The following is a 25,152-nucleotide window of genomic DNA, read 5'->3' on the forward strand; positions in this document are numbered from 1 at the left end:
TGTTCAAAATTTACATCAACAATTTAGACTTGGGAATCAAAAACACAATTTCTAAATTTGCAGACACCACCAGTTTTTTGTTTTGCGGGGGAGGTGCGCCCGGGACAGTCACTAACGAGACTGACTGCAATAAATTACAAGTAGACATTAATAAACTCACAGAATGGGCATATAATTGTCAAATGAATTTCAACATAGATAAAATGTGAAGTATTACATGTTGGTTACGAAAAATAAGGAGGTCACATTACTTTGAAAATAAGAATTTAAATTGGGTAGAGAAAAAAACGGCATTTGGGAATACAGTTACACAAATCAGTGAAAGTAGCGACACAGGTTAATTATGGCCATCAAAAAGTAAACCAAGGACTAGGAATTACTTCTAGAGGAATAGAATTGACAAATACATGAGGTCACACTAAACTTGTATCAAACCTTGGTCAGACCACACTTGAAGTACAGTGTACAGTTCTGGCCCTCATATTGTAACATGGATACAGAGGCAGTGGAGAGGGTGCAAAAATGATTTACAAGAATGATACCAGAACTGTGAGATTATAGCCATCCGGGAAGGATGAACAGGCTGGGTCTCTTTTCTTTTACAAAAAGGCTGAGGGGTGACCTAATGATGTTCTTTAAAATTATGGAAGGTTTTGATAGAGTGGATAGAATGTTTCCACTGGTGGGGAAGAGTAAAACTAGAGGCCATTAATATAAGATAGTCACCGAGAAATCCAATAGGGAATTCAGAAGAAACTTCTTTACCCAAAGAGTGGTGAGAATGTGGAATTCACTACCACAGGGAGTGGTTGAAGTGAATAGTATCAATGCATTTCAGGAGGAGCTAGACAAGCATATGAGGGAGAAGGGAATAAAAGGTTATGCTAATAGTTTGATGAGGAAGGAGGCTCGAGTGGAGCATAAACACTAGCATGGACTGGTTGGGCCGAATGGCCTGTTTCTGTGTCATATATGCTATATTATATTTCCCATTGTCTCATTCCTCAACTCATTCTTTCCCAAGAAATTAACAACAACAAAACTTCCTTACTATACCTTCCTCCTACAACTTAACAGGACTTTTAAACCAAGCTGGGGCCTTATAGTTTACAAGCACTGCTCCCTTGCACACGCATCGTAATGAGTTCTACCGCAGGATATTGAAATAAGCAGGTGAGCGAATTGTAAAATGGTTCGTCATAAACTTTCAAAGTTCTCTTGATTTGGGAATTGTACTGTTAGATTGGAAAATTGCTGTCACTCCATTACTTAAGAAGGGTGGGAGAGAGAAGCCAGGTAACTACAGGCTTGTCAATTTAATGTCAGTTGCGGGGATGCTACTGGACTCTGTCATTCGGGATTGGGTGACTCAGCATTTGAACACATATGAACTGATCAGAGAGAGCCAACAAAGCTTTGCTAAGCACAAGTCACGTCTGATTAATCTAGTTGATTTTTTTTTAATCTTTATCTCAAAGGGGCTGGAATACAAGGGGGGAAAGTTATGCTTCAGTTGTACAGAGCCTTGGTCTGTCCTATGTGGGTTAACGCATTCATTCCTGGGCACAGCACCTCAGGAAGGATATACTGGCCTTGGAGGGGGTGCAACATAGATTCAGCAGAACGAGACCTGGACATAGAGGGTTAAATCACCGCAACAGGCTGCATAAACTTGGTTTGTATTCTCTGCAGTACGACATTGAGGGGTGACCTGATCGAGGTGTTTAGGAAGTTAGAAGAATTCGATAAAGTGGATGCAGAGAAACGATTTCCTCTGATGGGAAGCAATCAAGAACAAAGGGATATAATATTAAAATTAGAGCTAGACCATTCAGGAGCAACATCGGGAAGGTCTTTTTCCACACAAAAGGGTAGTAAAAATCTGGAACTCTCCCCCAAACGGTGGAATAATCAGAGATTTCCTGACTGAGACTAATAGAGTTCTGTTAGGTAACTGCATCATAGAACCAAAGCAGGTCGACGGAGATAAGGTAAGGATCAGCCATGACCTAACTGAATGGTGGAGTATGCCAGAGGGGCTGAATGGTCTCTTCCTGTTGCTAAAGGATTTTGAGTTCCAATGGTGCTTTATAATAAAATGCCTCGGAGAATACAACACTGGATTATGCTTATGTTATCTTCATACCTTGCTCCACATTCTCCACCGTACCATGCTGAGCCAAGAGTCCATCCAATACCTGAAAACAACAAAGAGACAGGAGCATCATAACGCGTCACCCAGCCAGACAACAGCATCACCCGGCAGGACAGGAGCGTTGCACCGCATCACTCAGCCAGACAAGAGCGTCACCTGGCCAGACAGAAGCGTCGCCCGGCCAGACAGAAGCGTCACACTGCACCACCTGGCCAGACAGGAGTGTCACACTGAGTAGCTACACAGTATAATCCAGACAGTCCATTTTGTTTGGAGCTACATGGCCCCTTGCTGTGCTAGATGCTTTCTCGCACAAGGGACGGGAAGTGCGCAGGATGCCATCTTGGTGAAAGATGTGTGCCCAACGTCATCAGCAGTGTGCAGAGCAGGCAGATTACGATGCCAATCAGTCTGCAATGCTGATTTGGCGCTAACACTGCCACTTTTGAGTGCCATGTTCCAGCCTTTGCCCTCTTAACCTTGCACAGCTGACAAGATGTTAAGTGGCACTAAGCACAACCCCACCTCACCCAACCCATTTCTTTTCTAACCTTTTCCAGTTCTGATGAAGGGTCGCTGACCTGAAACGTTAACTCTGCTTCCCTCTCCACGGATGCTGCCAGACCTGCTCAGTATTTCCAGCAGTTCTTGTTTTTATTTCAGATTTCCAGCATCTGCAGTATTTTGCTGTTATTTTAGTGCACAGGGAGTGGCCTGGCTGCTGTCAAAGTACTTTTATGTTCATTTAAAAGATAATGCTGAAACAAGTTGCTTCCACACAAGTGGCCTAGTCAGCCTTCCTCTTGGAATTGAGCATGATTGGGACAATGAGGCCACACAGAGCAGGGCAAGCTGCTGGAAGAGGGAGGAGGAGAGGGGAGAGGGGAGAAGAAGGGCTCTTTTACCTCAACTTCAGTGACAATCAATGTTTGAAACATTTTCACTTCACTTAAGAAGTTGTGACTGAAATCTGCCAACTGCTGTAGCCACAACTGCAAGGACCGCATTGCCTGTGGCTGTCAATGTGACAGTCGCTCTTAACCTGTATGCCTCTGACTCCTTCGAGGCTGCTGCTGGAGATATAAGCAACATCTCTTGGTTTGCAGTCCACTGCTGCTTAAGGGAGGTGACTGAGTGAAGTTCTCTACACACTGAGACACAGCTTCAACTCATCCCCTCTTGGCAGAGACAAGCAGACTGAGCGAGCACAAGGTTTTGCATGAATTGCAGGCGTCACGGTGCAGGGTGCCATTGCCTTGCACGCACCTCATATCAGCTCTGCCATTTTCATCAGCCAAAAGGGATTTCCATTCCCTCAATGTGCAGCTGGCATGTGACCACAGGCTGCCAATCACATGCAGGCCATTGCACATTATCCTGGGACATTGTCTCGATTCCTTCATTATGCGGCTGGCCTCTTTGTCATCTGTATTTGAAGTACCACAGCAAGTCAAAGGCTGGCTACTGGGCGACAAGGGTTATCCACTAATGACATATTCCGGTTTCCGATCTGGAACCACGCACACCAGGCGTACAGTGAGAACCATGCGGCCACAAGGAACAGTAATAGAGTGCAGCACTGGCATCCTCAAACAATGCTTCTGCTGCCTGGACTGCTCTGGAGGAGTCCTGCAGGACTCCAGCTGAGCTAGTTTCAAGATTTGTGGTAATATGCCGCATGTTGCACATTATGTCACCATCTATCAGGTGAGAATCTGAGGAGAAAAAAACCTAAGGAAGAGGAGAAACAGGAAGGGAGACTACAATGTAGGCAGCCCCTTTCTGCCTGGGCTCTACGCGGCAAAATAATGAACCAATTATTCTAGTCACCTCAAACGCACCTCTCCATTCACCAACACCCACACTCCTGACCAACCCTCCCTTAGCCATTCCCCGTGTGCATTTGCCTGTACTGCAGCCCCTACAAGGAGCAGCAGGGGTGGTGGAAGGCTGCTTATCTCCAACTGAGGAGATTGCGGATGGCGAAGTTCTGGGCGTGGAAGGCCCGGCTTCGGAGTGCACCACCTCGGCCTGGCCTGCAGTAGTCTGGACTGGCAGGCACCAGCGGCATGGCAGTCACCCTTAGAGAGGCTTGTGCTCCATACTGACACTGCCACTCTCCTGAAGTGGCGCCTCAGCAACCCGACTGATCTGTTGGAGAACAGATTGATGGACTGATGGAAGCCCCTCCACACGGTGGCATCCAGAGGCATCGGATGGCAGCAGTGTGAGCCTGCATGGCAGCTGACTGAGCTTCCAATGCAGCACCCAGATGTGGGATGGTGGCAGCTTGTGCTGCAATGGAAGTTGCCACATCAGCCATCAAAGTGCTGCATCATGGTAGGTTCCACAGGTCTGCTGATGGACGTGAGCACCCGTTTCATCTTAGAATGGATGAGCTCCAAGCTCTCTGCCAAGTTGGCACGGGACTCCTCCATGCTCCTTGGCACTGAGCGCAGGCTTTCTGTTAGGCTTCCCAGCACACCAAGCATTCAGTTCTGCACACCCATCAGCCTTCATCTGTAGCCTGGCCCCTCGGAATCCTCACCTAGGTCCTCTGCAGCAGACTTAGAGCCCCGTTAAGCTGCCACCTTTGCTATCCTTTCCTCCCGCCCTGGTTCCTGTGTCTCACCACGTGCAGATCCCTCCTCTATCCTAGTCTCTAAAATATGTGCAGGATCAGTATCTGAACTGGTGGCTGTGAAATCAGGTGTCGGTGTCTGTTTATCTTCACTGTCTTCTTCCTCTTCCTCCACTCGCTGCGAAGGCTCCAGATCTTGGGTATCTGGAGTGAAAAAGGGCCTAAGCTTGGGCTGTGATGAGGGGGGAGGAACAAGGAAGAAGTGCAAGTTTACAGCTTCTGCAGCTTCTCACTCAGAAGAGGTTGAAGGATGAGGGAGAAGTGGGATGAGAGAAGGAAGATTAGGTACCTTCATTACCCATTACGTCAGTGCTGCCAGTGGCCACAGCCTCAGTGATGTCCCTTCCCATGATGGCCAGCACTGTCCCCTCCACATGGAGGGAGGAGGAGAGGGGTAAAATATTTTGGTGAGCTTGTCCTGCGCCAGTTTTCTGCTGTTTGTTATGATGCACCACATCCTCCTGCAAGAAAGACAGAAGTGCATCAGTGAGTGTGCTACCATGTGTTTGGGTGACGTGGCTGTCATGGTTGATTAGCTGCAAAATCCTCTTCACTAACATGTGGGCCAAAATTGGGAGAGCAGCCCCACAGACTGGTCAAGCAACATAAATCATACTCACTGAATCGTACCTTACAGCCAATATCCCGGCCTGCTCCATCGCTGGGTATCTATGGCCTGTTCACCGACGGGACAGACCCACCAGAAGTGGCAACACAGATATAAAGCCGGAAAGATGAACGTCGACTCCGGACCCCATGAAGTCTCAGGGCATCAAGTCGAACATGGACAAGGAAACCTCCTGCTGATTACCATCTACCGTCCCCCGCCTCAACTGATGAATCAGTACTCCTCCATGTTGAACACCACTTGTGGCAAGGGCACAGAACGTACTCTGGTTGGGGTTTTCACTGTCCATCACCTGAGAGTGGCTCGGTAGCACCACTACTGACCGAGCTGGCCAAGTCCTAAAGGACATATTTGCTAGACTGGGTCTGAGGCAGGTGGTGAGGGAATCAACAAGAAGGAAAAACCTACTAGACCATGTCCTCACCAATCTACCTGTGAAAGATGCATCTGTCCGTGACAGTATTGGTAGGAGTGACCAGTCCTTGAGGAGATAAAGTCCCATCTTCGCACTGACGACAACCTCCACCGTGTTGTGTGGCACGACCACCATGCTAAATGGAACAGATTCAGAACAGATCCAACAACTCAAAATTCGGCATCCATGAGGTGCTGTGGACTATCGCAGCAGCAGAATCCTATGCCAGCGCAATCTGTAACCTCATGGCCCGACATATCCCACACTCTACCATTACCATCAATCCAAAGGACAACCTTGGTTCAATAAGGTGTGTAGGAGAGCATGTCAGGAGCAACCCCAGGTGTACCTAAAAATGAACTAGCAACCTGATGAAACTACAACACAGGACTCCATGCATGTTAAACAACAGGAAGAGCATGCTATAGACAGAGCTAAGCAATCCCAGAACCAAAGGAGCAGATCAGAGCTCTGCAGTCCTGCCAAATCGATTCGCAACTCCTCATACAGAAGCAGCTCCTGTCCACATGCAGCAAGACCTGGAAAACATCCAGGCTTGGGTTGATAAGCAGCAAGTAACATTCATTCCACACAAGTGGCAGGCAATGACCATTAACAAGTGAAAATCTAACCATTTCCCCTTGATGTTCAATAGCATTACCATCGCTGAATCCCCCTCTATCAACATCCTGGGAGTTACCATTGACCAGAAACTGAACAGGACCAGCCACATAAATACTGTGGCTTACAAGAGAAGGTCAGAGGCTGGGAATCCTGCGGCGAGTAACTCACCTCCTACCTCTCCAGTACCTGTCCATCATCTACAAAGCACAAGTCAGGAGTTTGATGGAATACTTGCCTGGGTGGGTGCAGCTCCAACAACACTCAAGAAGCTCGACAACATCCAGGACAAAGCAGCCCGCTTGACTGGCACCTCATTCACCACCTTCCACATTCACTCCCTTCACCGACGCACAGTGGCAGCAGTGTGTACCATCTACAAGATGCACTGCAGCAACTCACCAAGGCTCGTTAGACAGCCACCTCTACCACCTAGAAGCATAAGGGCAGCAGATGCATGGGAACACCACCACCTGCAAGTTCCCCTTCAAGCCACACACCATCCTGACTTGGAACTATATCGCCGTTCCTTCACCATTGCTGGGACAAACACCTGGAACTCCCTCACTAACAGCACTGTGGGAGCACCTACTCCATATGGACTGCAGTGGTTCAAGAAGGGAGAGGCCTGCTCAGGTCGGGAATAAAGAACCCGACCCGAACCCGACTGAACCACAGCGGACCCGAGCCTGACCCAGCCCGAGTCCCTCCGATTTTGTTCCGAGCCCGCCCCGACTCGACCTGACCCGAGCCCGACCCGACCATCCCTTTACTTACCTTCTGACTGGGAAGCTCCACGAAGCTGCAGCGCATGCGCGATGACATCATATTGACGTCACTCGCTCACTGCGCAGACTCAGTTTCGTCCCGGACTCCCAGCTCAGGTAAGTTTTTTAATTTCAATACTTACCGGCAGACCACTTACCGTGTGTGCCCGACCCGAGTCCGACCCCGGCTCAGCCTGACCCGACCCGAGCCTGAAAGCCAGACCCTGAAGATGGGCCCGACCCGAACCGAACCCGACACACGTCGTTGGGTTCGGGCCGGTTAGCAGGCCTCAACAAAAAGGCAGCTTACCACCACCTTCTCAAAGCCAATTAAGGATGGGCAAGAAATATTGGTCTTGCCAGCAATACCGACATCCCGTAAAAGAATTTTAAAAATAGCGCTACATAGTGCAACCCAGGCAGGAGCACCACGTTGAAATGCCAATTATAGTCAAGCCAAATAGCCTTGATGACCAAAATCAGCCAGACAATGCCTACAGAATGTCAGCTGTAAGTTATGCAGTCCCTTTAGGTAAATGTGTTACTGTGGTAGAAATCGAATCCAGGTGTCCCTTCCTTGGGATCAATCGGACTATCCCTCCGCTACTGTATACCACTGTCTTTGTGCCGTGAATGCCCTCTTCCAGGTGGGCAGAGATCCTCACCATGTGTGTGTACAGTGCTCCTTGTGAAGAAGATGGTCTCCGAGCACTTTACAAAACAGGAAGCCGAGTTGAAGACAGGGAAAATCATTAGCGTTGGAGAGAGGAGAGATCGAAAGCAAAGACCAAGTGTTTGCTTTTTACAGGGCACAAAACAACCGGGGAGAATTGCAAGCTTCTAAAGGATGACAAGCCGTAGGCTGGGCCGATACCTTGTTCTAGTTGCTATAGAAACCAACACCAAATGACAAGAGGTCAGCCTTGTTCCTCATCGTCACCTGACACTCAACATTGCCAAGAGAAGGGCGGGCTTCCGGAGCAATTGGTGAGGAGATGGATCCTTCATCTCTACGACCCAGGTTCACATCAAGGCCACAAAGACCAGCTGAGAGTCACCTTAGCCTATTGGTCAAACCAATCTGGCTCCACTCAGCTGGCAATCACATTCAGGAGGTCCAGAAGATGGACACTGTCATGCTGCAGTACAGGAGGTTCTTCGGAGCCTGTAGTTAAGGCCATTATTTCAGGAAGAGCCAAAGGGACTTAATGTTGTTGCACCTTAACTGGCAGTGTTTAATGGTGACATTGGGAGCTCCAAACAGCATCACATTCCCTTCTACAGGACAAGCTTGGCTTAGTAGCACTCTCGTAGTGCCCTTTCCATGAGATGTTAAACTCAGCCCCCATCTCCTAGTCCCAGTAGTTCAAGTCAATGTGCCACTGCTTTGAAGAGGTGTGCTGGATAACATTCCATCTGTAACCAACAATACCAGCAACAAATCATCTGCTCATTCATCACATCACTATTTGTGGATCTTGATGTGAGCAAAATGGCTGCTGTGTTTGCCTGCAAATGGTTGCTGCACCTTGAGGTACTTGATTGTACGTGAAGCAATTTTGGGCGTTTCAGTGCCATAATAAGGCACCATAGGAATGCAAACCTTTCCAACATCCCTCATCTTGCTGAATATAAAGATTTACGAAAGGCAGGTGGATGGCGAATGGAAACCTGGCATGCACCATCTAGCTGCTGAACTGCCTCTTGTTTCGATGTCAGCCCGAGACCCACACCTGGTCCACACTCAGCATGATGCAGTGATCAACCCCAAAGCATCGTTGATGTTTCGGGTGGTTTGGAGCACACTGTCAGCCTTAAATGGTTGAACCAATAGGTTCAGTCTGCCAACCCCCACCCTCCACCTCTCACCGCTGGTGAACACCAGCCCATGTCAGAAGGGAAAGTCTGCGAACTGGAGACATAAAGCTGCACTCTGAGCTATTGTAAATTGCAGTTCCCGTGTTTATGGCTGGATGTAACTAAGAGGAAACTGGCCAGCACTTCGCTGAGCGAGATGAGGCATTTGGTTCCCATGAGTGAGACTTGGGACAAAACGTTCCCACCAGGGCTGCTCTTCGAGTCTGCATCTCGGGCTTGGCGTTGCTGAGGTATTGGGTTCTAACTTTTAGACTTTGCGTCAGAGTCTTCACACTTCACGTCTTAGGCTTCACACAGCCTCGTCCTTTAGCTTCTCGGGATTCATTTACTGGTGTCAAGGGCGACTTTGCCTCATGATCGCTTATTTTGTCCTAAGGAAAAGCTCGACCTCACTCTCCAAAAATATGCAATGGACAGGCACACAAAGTCTAGGCCAACGCTTCCATGAAGCACTGAGGAAGTGCTGCACATTCTTTCAGATTAGACATTAAACCAAGGCTAAACAGATCAACTTATTGAATAGTGGAGCAGGTTTGAGGGCCATGCGGCCTACTCCTGCTCCTATTTATTACATTCTTATTTCAGTGCTGGATCTGCAGGGAGTTCAGATCATTTTGCACAGAAAGGCACGTCTGGGATTAGTCTGCACACTCTGTTTACTGCTGTTGTGTTATTAGATTAGATTAGATTAGATTCGTGCAGAGAGATCGACTATTGACATGCTGTTCTCCCTTCGTCAGATACAGGAGAAATGCCGTGAACAACAGATGCCCCTCTACATTGCTTTCATTGATCTCACCAAAGCCTTTGACCTCGTCAGCAGACGTGGTCTCTTCAGACTACTAGAAAAGATCGGATGTCCACCAAAGCTACTAAGTATCATCACCTCATTCCATGACAATATGAAAGGCACAATTCAACATGGTGGCTCCTCATCAGAGCCCTTTCCTATCCTGAGTGGTGTGAAACAGGGCTGTGTTCTCGCACCCACACTTTTTGGGATTTTCTTCTCCCTGCTGCTTTCACATGCGTTCAAATCCTCTGAAGAAGGAATTTTCCTCCACACAAGATCAGGGGGCAGGTTGTTCAACCTTGCCCGTCTAAGAGCGAAGTCCAAAGTACGGAAAGTCCTCATCAGAGAACTCCTCTTTGCTGACGATGCTGCTTTAACATCTCACACTGAAGAATGCCTGCAGAGTCTCATCGACAGGTTTGCGTCTGCTTGCAATGAATTTGGCCTAACCATCAGCCTCAAGAAAACGAACATCATGGGGCAGGATGTCAGAAATGCTCCATCCATCAATATTGGCGACCACGCTCTGGAAGTGGTTCAAGAGTTCACCTACCTAGGCTCAACTATCACCAGTAACCTGTCTCTAGATGCAGAAATCAACAAGCGCATGGGTAAGGCTTCCACTGCTATGTTCAGACTGGCCAAGAGAGTGTGGGAAAATGGCGCACTGACACGGAACACAAAAGTCCGAGTGTATCAGGCCTGTGTCCTCAGTACCTTGCTCTACGGCAGCGAGGCCTGGACAACGTATGCCAGCCAAGAGCGACGTCTCAATTCATTCCATCTTCGCTGCCTTCGGAGAATACTTGGCATCAGGTGGCAGGACAATATCTCCAACACAGAAGTCCTTGAAGCGGCCAACATCCCCAGCTTATACACACTACTGAGTCAGCGGCGCTTGAGATGGCTTGGCCATGTGAGCCGCATGGAAGATGGCAGGATCCCCAAAGACACATTGTACAGCGAGCTCGCCACTGGTATCAGACCCACCGGCCGTCCATGTCTCCGTTATAAAGACGTCTGCAAACGCGACATGAAATCGTGTGACATTGATCACAAGTCGTGGGAGTCAGTTGCCAGCATTCGCCAGAGCTGGCGGGCAGCCATAAAGACAGGGCTAAATTGTGGCGAGTCGAAGAGACTTAGTAGTTGGCAGGAAAAAAGACAGAGGCGCAAGGGGAGAGCCAACTGTGCAACAGCCCCAACAAACAAATTTCTCTGCAGCACCTGTGGAAGAGCCTGTCACTCCAGAATTGGCCTTTATAGCCACTCCAGGCGCTGCTTCACAAACCACTGACCACCTCCAGGCGCGTATCCATTGTCTCTCGAGATAAGGAGGCCCAAAAGAAAAGAAGAAAGAAGATTAGATTAGAGATACAGCACTGAAACAGGCCCTTCGGCCCACCGAGTCTGTGCCGAACATCAACCACCCATTTATACTAACCCTACGCTAATCCCATATTCCTACCAAACATCCCCACCTGTCCCAATATTTCCCTACCACCTACCTACACTAGTGACAATTTATAATGGCCAATTTACCTATCAACCTGCAAGTCTTTTGGCTTGTGGGAGGAAACCGGAGCACCCGGAGAAAACCCACGCAGACACAGGGAGAACTTGCAAACTCCACACAGGCAGTACATGGAATCGAACCCGGGTCCCTGGAGCTGTGAGGCTGCGGTGCTAACCACTGCGCCACTGTGCCGCCCTATCAGGACAGAGAGCTGGTAAATTCTTCAGATATCAACTCTGGGTGAGATTAACCAGGACACACCCTGGCCAAAACCTCCAGGATACCCTGGAGAGAACACTGGTTCTCCTGGAAGGCAGAAGTCTCTCTGAGTGACCAGCACCCAGCTAGTCAGTGACACATTTGGAGAATTAGGAACTCCCAACAAAATTTCACACTATCAACTTTTACTTACCTTTTGCAATCACTATGATTAATAGATGGAACTTTAAAAAGAAATGCTGAAAATTCTCAACACTTAACTTAATTCTTAACACTTAACACTTAGACATCTTGACAAATATATGAATAGGAAGGGAATAGAGGGATATGGGCCCCGGAAGTGCAGAAGGTGTTAGTTTCGGCAGGCATCAAGATCGGCGCAGGCTTGGAGGGCCGAATGGCCTGTTCCTGTGCTGTACTGTTCTTTGTTCTTTGCTTGAAATGCCAATGAGAATGCCAGACAAATAAATTAACAAACAGACTGAATCTGAACAAACGGGCCGCTGTGACTGTGATTATAAGACACCCAACAGTCGACTATAAGAGGGGACAAATTTAAAACCATTGAAGAACTCTCAAAGTTGATGTCAAATTACCAAATTCCAAGAGGGAAGGCCTCAGGACATTCAAATCTAGTAGGGAGCTATGAGGTTATCTTCTTGCGCACATTAGTCAGTCCTTACTTTGGCAGTGTGGCAGTTTGAAATGTGTTACAAGACCATAGCAGTTTAGTACTGCACTAATAAATCCAGAGAATGCAGGTTCAACTCCCAGACACATTGAAACACCACCACCTGAGAGTTCCCCTCCAAGTCACACACCATCCTGACTTGGAACTATCTCGCCGTTCCTTCAGTCGCTGGGTCAAAATCCTGGAACTCCCTTCCGAACAGCACTGTTGGTGTACCTACACCCCAAGGACTTCAGCGGTTCAAGAAGGCAGCTCAAGGGCAACTAGGGATGGACAATAAATGCTGGCCTAACCAGCGATGCCCACATCCCATGAACAAATTTTTTTAAAACTGCAGTAACCTGCATATCACAACTACCCACTCATTTTCTGGACTGGCACTGAATCCAAAGAGTGCCATGTCCTGCCCACTGAGCCACCATGAAACCTGCAGCTACCCACAACTGAGGAGGTCACGTGGAGCCCAGACATGTTGTTGAGGTTGATGACTGCAGAGCACAACGGAGGCACTCTGAATTTTAGCCACTTAAAAAGACAAGCAAATCAATCCTGTGCTCCCATAGGCTACTCACCTCCCACTGTAGATGGGGCGGGATGTTACGAATTTGAATTTTTCGACTCCTGCAAAGAAAAAAATACAAAGTCTGTCAGCATAAAACACATGGCTTGTGCATTCACTGTGCCAGACAGTGAGACAGTGCAAAAGGGAAAGGGGGAATCGGGAATGCGCCAGATTGGCACTGTGTACACCATGTGTGCCAAGGACATAGCACCTCTTTTTTTGCTTAAGACAATTTGTTCTCGAAATGTGGGAAGCAATGGAAATGCAGTATTGACTGCCCATCCCTAGTTGCCCTGACGGCACTCAGAATCACCCGCGTACTGGTGTCACACGTAGGACAAATCGGGAAGCATGGCAGGTTCCTTTCCCTGGAATTTTTAGTGAGCCAGCTGGGCTTTTACAACAAGTCGGCAACATTACGAGTATTTCCAAACCGACTTGAACATAATAAAACATCCCAAGGTTCTTTGCAAGAGCGTTATAAAGCAAAATATGACACCAAGCCATAGAAGGCAAAATTGGGCGGCACAGTGGTTAGCACTGCAGCCTCACAGCTCCAGCGACCCGGGTTCAATTCTGGGTACTGCCTGTGCGGAGTTTGCAAGCTCTCCCTGTGACTGCGTGGGTTTTCGTCAGGTGCTCCGGTTTCCTCCCATAGCCAAAGACTTGCAGGTTGATAGGTGAATTGGCCATTGTAAATTGCCCCTAGTATAGGTAGGTGATAGGGGAATTGAGGGAAGGTGGGGATGTGGTAGGAATATGGGATTAATGTAGGATTAGTATAAATGGGTGGTTAATGGTTGGCAGAGACTTGGTGGGCTGAAGGGCCTGTTTCAGTGCTGTATCTCTAAATAAAATAAATAAGGCAGATGGTCAAAAGCTTGGTTAAAGAGGTAGGTTTTTAAGGAGCATCTTATAAGGAGGAAAGGGAGGGAGAGAGGAGGAAAGATTTACAGGGGGAACTCCAGAGCTTAGGGGCTTGACAGCTACAGCCACCAAAATACTGTTTGGATTCAGTGGCAGTCTAGAAAATGAGTGGGATGTGCAAGTTACTGCAACAGGGTTTTGGACTACCTCAAGTTTACGTAGAGTAGAATGTGGGAGACCAGCCAAGAGTGCATTGGAATAGTCAAGTCTAGAGGTAACAAAGGCATAAATGAGGGTTTCAGCAGCAGATGAGCTGAGACAAGGGGTGGTCGGGCGATGTTACAGAGGTGGAAATAGGCGGTCTTAGTAATGGAGCTGTTACGACCAAGGTGGGAGGAGTGCACTGTCTTTTCTAGTTCCACTTCTCCACAGGTCACAACATCTGTTTAATAGTTTACCCAGTTACTGATACAGCCAAGCATATGCTCTTTTTTTTAATCCCAGAATAAAATACACCAACCAGGTTTCTTTAATGAACATTATCAGATTGTAAAACAAGACTTAACCAGTAACGAAGATTAACACAACGATTAAAATATGAAAGTTCCCTTTTTTTAAATTCCCCAATTACACTCTCACACACAGACTGGAAAAAATACAGAAATTCACTCTGCAGAGGTCTGCTACAAAAAAAATCTACTTTGGCCAAATACTTGCTAATTGTTGACGAGAAAAGAAAGAAGATATGGAAGGAAGTCTGTTGTCCCTTTTTTGGTCTGACCTCCGGGTATACGGAGATGGGTCACTAGGATCATTTCAGAAGCAGTTCTGGAGATGTTGAGAATTATTCCAGTCGGCTTTCTAGGAGAAATGTGGCATCAAGGACTTTCCACCAGCACACACATGAACCGCAGGTACTTTCTTCAGTTCCTCAGGAGCTATACGGCAACAAAGACTTTTTTGTTCTTTCACACTGAATCTTGGCAGGATTTCTTCAAAGAGGTAGAGAAGGAGGTGAGCTGGTGATTTCTTTCTCCTTGGCATGTAAACACCAACTGTCTTCAAACAGTTCACACCACAACTAACTGAACCCCAAATGCCAGACAGAGAGCTGACCTCCTGACCTCCACAAACCTTGACATGTGGCTTCTCCGTAACCATTTTTCCCCAGGTCACCAAGGGTTCTGCCGTTTTCTGAGCCCAAATCACAGGTGGCCTCCAGCACAGGTGGCTTTCCAACAACATCTTGTCCTGTTGGTGAACTTGGTACAAAAACACACACCCATAGAAACTTCTCAGTTTTAACACAAGTCCTCAAAATATAAAAATATTAAAAATACTGGAAGCACTTTCGTAACACCTCCATCCTTGGTGGAACGAAACGCCATTTTCCAATGTGTTTCATTACAAAGAGTGAAAAAACAGAAGATGAAAAATTATTGAATCACATTTACGTACTCATTCTCTTTCACTCTTTACCTGTAGCTAATACAGCTTGGCTTTGTACCATCTTTGCATTCAGCTAACTCAAAGCAAAGCCATAATCTAGACAAAGCATCCGCAATTACAGTATTTATTCCCGCAATGTGGATAATCTTTAGGTAATAAGATTGCAATAGTAAACTCCATTGGAATAGTCTGGCATTCTGGTTTTTGAATTTTTTCACTGATGCAGGGTTGGGGGAGGGGGAGGTTATGATCAGTGTCTCTCTATAGTCATGGTGGACATAGACTTCAAAATGCTTAAGAGCTAGTAATAAGCCGAGTTTCTTTTTCCACTGTTGAATATCCATTTTGGTGTCGATTTAGCTTTTTGGAAAAGTATCCCACTGGCCTTTCATTACATAGAACATAGAACTTGTAACAGGACTGCACTGACCCCCAGGTCACTAGCATCAATTGCCACCTTGAAGGGCTTAGTGAAATTTGGGGCAGCCAACACTAGTTAATTAATCAAAATAGCTTTCAGCCTCTCAAAGATGCTTAGCACTCTCCTGACCACACTTGATTTTCTTTTTCTGCAGCAAATCTGTCAGTGGAGCAGCTATAGTACTAAAATTTGGTACAAACTTGCATTAGAAACCTCACATCCCCAAAAACCTCTTGGTTTCTCGCTTAGTCTTAGGGATAGGGAACTACATAAATGCCTGTACTTTCGCCGTTCTTGGCAACACTCGCCCTTGCCCTACTATATGCCCGAGGTTAGGTTACTGTCGCTATAGCAAATTCACTTTTGGCAAGGTTTATCACCAGATCAGCCAACTGTAATTTTTCTAACTGAGCTTCCAACTGCTCCAAATGGTCCTTCCCAGTATCGCTGTCTAATAGCACATTATCAAGGTAAACCACACAGTTAAGGACACTGGCTACCACTTGGTTTATTAGTCTCTGGAAAGTGGCAGGGGCATCAATGGGTATTGGTAAAGACCATCTGGTGTGACAAAGGCTGATATTTCTTTAGCTCATGGTGTTAAAGTAACCTACCGTTATCCCTTTAACAAATCTATTTTTGTAAGAAATGTGGCACTACCCACTCTGTCAATCCAGTCTTCCAAGAGAGGAATTGGGTAGGAGTCTGCCTTCATTACTGCATTAACCTTTCTGTAGTCTATGCAGAATCGAGTTGAACCGTCAGGATTAGGCATTAATACAACTGGGAACTCCAGCTGCTTTAGCTGGGTTCAATTAGGTGGTTTTCCAACCTGTATTGGATTTCTGCTTTTATCTGGGCCTGTTACCTTGGACCTAAACGATACGGATACGGTTTTGTAGGAAATGATTCTCCTACATCCACATCATGTATGGCTAAGGTTGTACATCCTGGTTTGTTCCTACAAACTCCTTTAAATGCCATGACTAGCCTTGTTAGGTCTTCTTGTTGTTCTGCATCTAAATATGAAATCATCATGTCCAATCTCCCTAACAATGCAGTATTAACTAACCGGATAGTAGGAGGTTCAACATGAGAATTGTCTAGGCCTCCTACTGCCTCATCCTCACTATCCCTTTCATCCTTCCCTGTCCTTACAACCTGACATACCTCTGCTTGCTTATCCTCCTCCTGGCAATGATATTGTTTCAACATATTGATACGACACAGCCGATTCTTTTTCCGGCAATCTGGAGTATCAATCAAATAATTTACTTTACCAATTCTTTTGACCACTTTATATGGACCACTGAACTGTGCTTTCAGCAGCTCACCCTGTAAAGGCTGTAATACGAACAGCTCATCCCCTGGTTGAAATGTTTGGGTCTTGGCATGCTTGTCTGCCCATTTCTTCATGGTTGTTTGGGAAGCTTTAAGGTTTAGTTTAGTTTAGTTTAGAGATACAGCACTGAAACAGGCCTTTCGGCCCACCGGGTCTGTGCCGACCATCGACCATCCATTTATACTAATCCTACACTAATCCCATATTCCTACGACATCCCCACCTGTCCCTATATTTCCCTACCACCTACCTATACTAGTGGCAATTTATAATGGCCAATTTACCTATCAACATGCAAGTCTTTTGGCTGTGGGAGGAAACCGGAGCACCCGGAGAAAACCCATGCAGACACAGGGAGAACTTGCAAACTCCACACAGGCAGTACCCAGAATTGAACCTGGGTCGCTGGAGCTGTGAGGCTGTGGTGCTAACCACTGCGCCACTGTGTCGCCCAAAGGTATTCCTAACCAACTTTGCAGGCTCTCGTGAGCCACTCCCGGAACACGAATATATAATCTAACACGGTAGATTCACCCCTCTGTTCTAAAAATATTTCGTTAGTTAGCTTTAGATGACCTCTTATCTCATGTCCATAAACTAAAACCGGTAGATTCATTAGGCAAATCCCTAGTGGCAAATAAAATAAATTCCAGCCCTTTTTTTAATTCATTCATGGGATGTGGGTATCGATGGCTAGGACAGCATTTATTGCCCATCGCTAATTGCCCTTGAGAAGGTGGTGGTGAGCTGCCTTCTTGAACCGCTGCAGTCCATGTGGGGTAGGTACACCCACAGTGCTGTTAGGAAGGGAGTTCCAAATTTTGACCCAGCAACAGTGAAGGAACAGCAATATAGTTCCAAGTGAGGATGGTGTGTGGCTTGGAGGGGAACTTGCAGGTGGTGGTGTTCCCATGCAACTGCTGCCCTTGTCCTTCTCGGTGTTAGAGGTCATGGGCTTGGACGGTACTGTCTAAGGAGCCTTGGTGCATTGCATCTTGTAGATGATACACACTGCTGCCCTGACAGTATGTCCTGTTCATCGTTTTGAGGGTCTGCTGGTACCGCTCTAAAGTCCCTTCTGTCTGTGGGTGGTATGCTGAAGACTGTAACTGTGTTATACCCAAATTATTCATAAATTCCTGGAAAATTTTGACATAAAATTGGAACCTTGATCCAACTGAATCTCAGTCGATAATCCATATCCAGTGAAAAACTGGGTTAACTTCTCTCCCGCTACCTTAGCAGAAATTGTTTTCAAGGTAATGACCTCTGGGAACCGAGTAGCCATAATCTATGATAGTGAGTATACATTTGCATCCCGCTTTTGTTTTCAGTAAAGGTCCTAGACAGTCTACCAACATCCTACTAAATAGTTGCCCAAAAACTGGTATGGGAATTAGAGGTGCCGGTTTTATGGTAGGTTGCGGTTTTCCCACAATCTGACACGTATGACACGTTTTACAAAACTGCACCACGTCCTTGGAAAGACCTGGCCAGTAAAAATGTTGACTTATATGTGATTTGGTCTTCTGGTTCCCCACATGTCCCGCTATAGGAATTTCATGGGCTATCTTTGATATTTCCCAGCGGTACTTGGGCAGTAGTCCTATCTGATGAACAACCATCCATTCTTCGTCTGCACGTCTGTGACAAGGTCTCCACTTACTCATCAGAATCCCATTTTTAATATAATAACCTTCCGTAACTCCCTTTGCTTCAGCTTCAGTTAGAGCCGATTGTGCCACTTTATTTAACTCTGGATCAGCTTGCTGAGCCTTGATCAGAGAAGAATTACTGATCATTTCCTTCGGATCATTCAAATCCCCAAAGAAAATTTCAGATATTTGGCGATCTGTCTGTGTTGCCAATTTTACCTCCGACAATGGAACTTGATTAGCCATTGCTCGGGTCACTACGCATGAAGGAAAAATTCCTGGAACCTTTTCCTGCAACTGTTCTGTCTCTTTAACTTCACATGGTTTTTCCGTGACTGCTGGAGAAGCTACTACCTTCACTCCGGCCAATTCATTCCCCAGGAGTAGGTCAACTCCATCTACTGGCAAACTATGGACAGCTCGTACAGTTACCATTCCAGATGTTAGTTCACACTCCAGGTGCAGCCAATACAAAGGTACAGGTATATACTCACCACCGATAACTTTCACTAACACCCTGGCATTCAATGGGCTCTCTGGTGGAAATGTTATGCCTTTCTCCAGCGAGAGTTTGGGTGGCTCCTGCATCCCTAAGTATAACTCTAGGTTTATCTGCCTCACTTGTGGGTTAAGGAGTTACTTTTCCTTTTGACAAGAATTCCCTATAACTTGGTCACATTCCCTGCGCTCAGGCCCGACAGCTGCAGTCAGAGCTACAGCCTGATCTGTTATACGCTCGGTCAGGGCCCTTTTCTCTGCATCGGCCTTGTTCACCCCAGTAAGTCCCATGGGTTTACCTTGCAACTTCCAGCATTCTGCTCGAAGGTGTCCCACCTTGTGGCAATTAGGCTTTCGGACCTCATTTCCACCCTCAGCACTTTCCTTTCTAGCCTGAGGAGGAGATACTGGGGCATACCCAGCTGTCCCTTTCTGCCCCTGGCTAATTCTGTTCCTTTCACCCTCCCACCTTCTATCCGTCTCGGGTCAGTGAGGGTGACAGACAAAGGGTTTGGGCTTGTAAACAAGCTCATAATCATCAGCAATTTCCACTGCCGTTCGAGCTGTTGAAACCTTCTGGTTCTCTACAATGGGGTCTTATTAACAGAGGGAGTGAATTTTTAAATTCTTGCAGGAGAATTAATTCCCCAAGGTTCTCATATGTGGCCTTCATCTTTCGTGCCCTTATCCAGCGATCAAAAGTAATTTGCTTTATCCTCTTAAATTCTATATAAGTCCACAAAGACAATCTCCAGAGGTTCCGGAATTTCTGACAGTAAGCTTCAGGGACTAACTCATAAGCAGCAAGAATAGCCCTTTTGCCAGCTTATAATCTGCAGAAGCCTCCTCAGAGAGCATGGCATAAACGCCATGAGCTCTGACCATCAACCTGCTTTGCACAAGCAGTGTCCAGCTTTCCTCTGGTTGGTTCATCTGTCTGGCTATCTTTTCAAAAGAAATTAAAAATGCCTCTACATCTCGTTCTCCAAACGTAGGGAGGGCTTGCACAAATTTAAACAGCTCTCCGCTGGGTCCTGGACTGGAGTCAGATCCTTCCCCACCAAGACCACCGCTTTGTCTTAGTTCCATCTTTTTTAATTCGAATTCCTTTCCTTCTCTTTCTCTTTGAAATGCTCTCTCTTTTGCCCTTTCCTCTCTGTCAAGTTCAAGTTTTTTCATTGTCACTTCTTTTCCTGTTGAAGTTTTCCCAATTCTATTTTGTTTTCTTTGTCAAGTTCAAGCTGCCTCACTTGCAACTGAATTTTAGCTCATTCAACTGCACTGCCATCTGGTTTGCCTTCGTCTTCTTCTAATTGCAAATACTGTGCTATTACTGCAATTATGTCTGCTTTCTTAGCTCCTGGTTTTAATTCTAACACCAACTTTTCTGCCAATACCTTTAATCTAACCTTAGTTAATTTTCTCAAATCACTCAGTGATTCATCCGCCCTCTCCAGAAAGGTCGTATAACAACTGACAAAGACACTTTAATGCACAATTAACCTGTTTTTTTTTTTTGCTTTTCCTCTTTTCAATTAATATCACCCCACTTACAATTGCACGTCATCGGCGTTGGGTATTCCGGACGATAAACCCCCCAATTAGATGTTACGACCGAGGGGGGGAGGAGTGCACTGTCTTTTCGAGTTCCACTTCTCCACAGGCCACAACATCTCTTTAAATGTTTACCTGGTTACTGATACAGCCAATCATAGACTCAATTTTTTTTTATCCCAGAATAAAATACACCAACCAGGTTTCTTTAATAAACAACAAAATTATCAGTATTTTATGAAGCAAGATTTAACCAATAATGAAGCAAAGCATTAACACACCGATTAAAATAAGCAAGTTCCCTTTATAAAAATTCCCCAATTACACACACACACACTGGGAAAAAAATACAGAAATTGACTCTGCAGAGGTCTGTTACAAAAATAGACAAAAGAATACTTTGGCCAACTACTTGCTAATTGTTGACGAAAAACGATATGGAAGGAAGTCAGTTGTCCCTTTTTTGGGTCTGACATCCGGGTATACGGAGATGGGTCACTAGGATCATTTCTGAAGCAGTCCGTTCTGGAGATGTTGAGAATTATTCTAGTGGGCTTTCTAGGCATCAAGGTTTTTCCACCAGCACACACTTGAATCGCAGGTAATTTTTCAGTTCCTCAGGAGCTATACGGTACCAGGGATTTTTTTTTCCACACTGACTCTTGGCAGGATTTCTTCAAAGAGGTAGAGAAGGAGGTGAGCTGGTGGTTTCTTTTCTCCTTGGCAGGAAAACACCAACTATCTTCAAACAGTTCACACCACAACTAAAGTGAAAACAATGATCAAACCCCAAACAGAGAGTCGACCTCCTGACCTCCACAAAGCTTGACATGTGGCTTCTCTGTAAACATTTTCCCCAAGTCACCAAGGGTTCTGCTGTAACTGAGCCTAAATCACAGGTGGCCTCCAGCACAGGCGGCTTTCAAACAACATCTTGTCCTGTCGGTGAACTTGGTAAAAAAAAAACACATCCATGGAATCTTTTCAGTTTTAACACAAGTGCTTAAAAAATAAAAATATTAAAAACAATGGAAGCATTTTTGTAACAGCGCAAAATACATGGTTCAAAGCTTATTTCGGGGTCAAATATGGAAGCAAGGTTATGAACAGACTGGTTTAATCTCACAGGGAGAGGGATTGAGCTGGGAGCTAGTTATCAGAGCTTGGAGCAGGGACTGAAAACAATGGCTTCAGTCTTCCCAATATTTAATTGGAGGAAATTTCTGCTCATCCAATGCAGAATGTTGGACAAGCGATCTGAAAGTTCAGCAACAGTGGAGGAGTTGAGAGAAGTGGCAGTGTGATAGAACTGGCTACACGTCAGCATACATGTGAGAATTAATGTTGTGTTTTCGGATGACGTTCCCAAGGGGCAACTTGCAGATGAGAAATAGGAGGGGACCAAGGATGGATCCTTGGGGGACACCAGAGGTAACGATGTGGGAGCAGGAAGAGAAGCCACTGAAGTGATTCTCTGGCTATGATCAGATAAATAAGGATGGAAGTATATAAAGAGCAAGAGGATAGCCAGGGAAAGGGTTGGCCCACTCAAGGACAGAGGAGGGAATCTATGTGTGGAGCCAGAGGAAATGGGCGAGGTACTAAATGAGTACTTTGCATCAGTATTCACCAAAGAGAAGGACTTTGTGGACGATTAGTCGAGGGAAGAGAGTGTAGATAGTCTCGGTCTCATTATCAAAAAGGAGCAGGTGTTGGGCGTCTTGCAAAGCATTAAGGTAGATAAGTCCCCAGGGCCTGATGGGATCTACCCCAGAATACTGAGGGAGGCAAGGGAAGAAATTGCTGGGGCCTTGACAGAAATCTTTGTATCCTCATTGGCTACGGTGAGGTCCCAGAGGACTGGAGAATAACCAATGCTGTTCCTTTGTTTAAGAAGGGTAGCAAGGATAATCCAGGAAATTATAGGCCAGTGAGCCTTACGTCACTGGTAGGGAAATTATTGGAGAGGATTCTTCGGGACAGGACTTACTCCCATTTGGAAACAAACAAACTTGTTAGCGAGAGGCAGCAAGGTTTTGTGAAGGGGAGGTCGTGTCTCACTAACTTGATTGAGTTTTTTGAGGAAGTGACAAAGATGATTGATGAAGGAAGGGCAGTGGATGTTGTCTATATGAACTTCAGTAAAGCCTTTGGCAAGGTCCCTCATGGCAGACTGGTACAAAAGGTGAAGTCACATGGGATCAGAGGTGAGCTGGCAAGATGGATACAGAACTGGCTCGGTCATAGGAGACAGAGGGTAGCAGTGGAAGGGTGCTTTTCTGAATGGAGGGCTGTGAACAAAGAAAGAACAAAGAACAGTACAGCACAGGAACAGGCTATTCAGCCCTCCAAGCCTGCGCCAATCTTGATGCCTGCCTAAACTAACACCTTCTGCACTTCTGGGGCCCATATCCCTCTATTCCCATCCTATTCATGTATTTGTCAAGATGCCTCTTAAACGTTGCTATCGTATCTACTTCCACCACCTCCCCTGGCAGCAAGTTCCAGGCACTCACCACCCACTGTGTAAAAAAAACTTGCCTCGCACATCCCCTCTAAACTTTGCCCCTCTCACCTTAAACATATGTCCCCTAGTAACGACTAGTGGTGTTCCGCAGGGATCAGTGCTGGGACCTTTGCTGTTTGTAGTATATATAAATGATTCGGAGGAAAATGTAGCTGGTCTGATTAGTAAGTTTGCGGACGACACAAAGGTTGGTGGAGTGGCGGATAATGATGAAGATTGTCAGAGGATACAGCAGGATATAGATTGGTTGGAGACTTGGGCGGAGAAATGGCAGATGGAGTTTAATCCGGACAAATGTGAGGTAATGCATTTTGGAAGGTCCAATGCAGGTGGGAAGTATACAGTAAATGGCAGAACCCTTAGGAGTATTGACAGGCAGAGAGATCTGGGCGTACAGGTCCACAGGTCACTGAAAATGGCAATACAGGTGGATAAGGTAGTCAAGAAGGCATATGGCATGCTTGCCTTCATCGGTCGGGGCATAGAGTATAAAAATTGACAAGTCATGCAGCAGTTGTACAGAACTTTAGTTAGGCCACACTTAGAATATTGCGTGCAATTCTGGTCGCCACACTATCAGAAGGACGTGGAGGCTTTGGAGAGGGTACAGAAGAGGTTCACCAGGATGTTGCCTGGTCTGGAGGGCATTAGCTATGAGGAGAGGTTGGATAAACTAGGATTTTTTCCACTGGAACGACGGAGATGGAGGGGCGACATGACAGAGGTTTACAAAGTTATGAGCGGCATGGACAGATTGGATAGTCAGAAGCTTTTTCCCAGGATGGAAGAGTCAGTTACTAGGGGTCATAGGTTTAAGGTGCGAGGGGCAAAGTTTAGAGGGGATGTGTGAGGCAAGTTCTTTACACAGAGGGTGGTGAGTGCCTGGAACTTGCTGCCGCGGGAGGTGGTGGAAGCAGGTACGATAGCGACGTTTAAGAGGCATCTTGACAAATACGTGAATAGGATGGGAATAGAGGGATACGGTCCCCGGAAGTGCAGAAGGTTTTAGTTTAGGTAGGCATCAAGATTGACGCAGGCTTGGAGGGCCGAATGGCCTGTTCCTATGCTGTACTGTTTTTTGTTCTTTGTTGTTCTTGGAGCCAGGTGAGAGCAGTCTCACCCAGCTGGCCAACAGCAGAGAGGCGTTGGAGGAGGATGGTATAGTCAACTGTGTCAAAGGCTGCAGACAGGTCGAGAGGAACGAGGAGGGAAAGGTTACCTTTATCACAGTCGCATAGGATGTCATTAATGACTTTGCTGAGAGCTTTTTCAGTACTGTGTCATGGGTGAAAACCTGATTGGTGGGATTCAAACATGGAGTCTGCGAAAGTTGCACATGGATTTGGGAGATGACATGATCCAGGATGTTCGAGAGGAAAGGGAGGTTGGAGACGGGTGGCAGTTTGCAAGGATCGTGGAGGTCAAGGGTAAAGCCTGGCTACCCAACCCAAACCCGACCAAAGCCGATCACGTGTCGGGTTCGGATCGGGTTGGGTCTGTATTCTGCGTCCAGCAGTCGGGCTCAGGTCGGGTCGGGCTGGACTGTACGGTTTTGTTTCTGTTTCAATAACATCTTTGTTATTTTCGGGGCGGACATTTAAAAAAAAATTTTAAAAGGACTTGGGGCCCGGGTCGGGTTTTAATTTTATACCCGAGCCAGGCTTTAGTCACTGGTTGTTTTTTTGAGGAGTGGATTTGAAGGAGGGGGACAGTACCTGAAGAGAGAGAACTGTTAACAATATCAGCTCGCACGGCAACCAGGAGGGAAGTTGGGTGACAGCAATTCAGTGGGAATGGGATCAAGGGAGCAGGAGGTGGGTCTTATGGACAAGAGGAGCTCAGAGAGGACGAGGGGAGATAGGAGAAAAACTATTGAAACACACAACTTCAGGGCTAGAGCGGGGCGGGAGCATTGGAGCAAGTTTGGCCTGGTGGGCTAGTGGAAGAGAGGGA

The 25,152-nt window shown here is 46.5% G+C and overlaps 1 protein-coding gene across 5 annotated transcripts in view; it reads right to left on the reverse strand.

Annotated features, from left to right (window-relative positions):
* Window positions 1-25,152, reverse strand: part of igf2bp2a (insulin-like growth factor 2 mRNA binding protein 2a) — a 240,792-nt gene that overhangs the window by 121,404 nt on the left and 94,236 nt on the right. For all 5 annotated transcript variants that reach the window (XR_010975418.1, XM_068036190.1, XM_068036191.1 and 2 more), the window contains exons 3-4: window positions 12,897-12,945; window positions 2,147-2,198 (exon numbers count right to left, since the gene is read on the reverse strand). Coding sequence is in view for 4 of the 5 variants with exons in the window: in XM_068036190.1 (XP_067892291.1) it covers window positions 2,147-2,198; window positions 12,897-12,945 (101 nt within the window). In the remaining variant the exon portion in view is untranslated. The remainder of the gene's footprint in view (window positions 1-2,146; window positions 2,199-12,896; window positions 12,946-25,152) is intronic.

This window comes from Heterodontus francisci, chromosome 7 (assembly GCF_036365525.1).
Source record: "Heterodontus francisci isolate sHetFra1 chromosome 7, sHetFra1.hap1, whole genome shotgun sequence".
NCBI lineage: Eukaryota > Metazoa > Chordata > Chondrichthyes > Heterodontiformes > Heterodontidae > Heterodontus > Heterodontus francisci.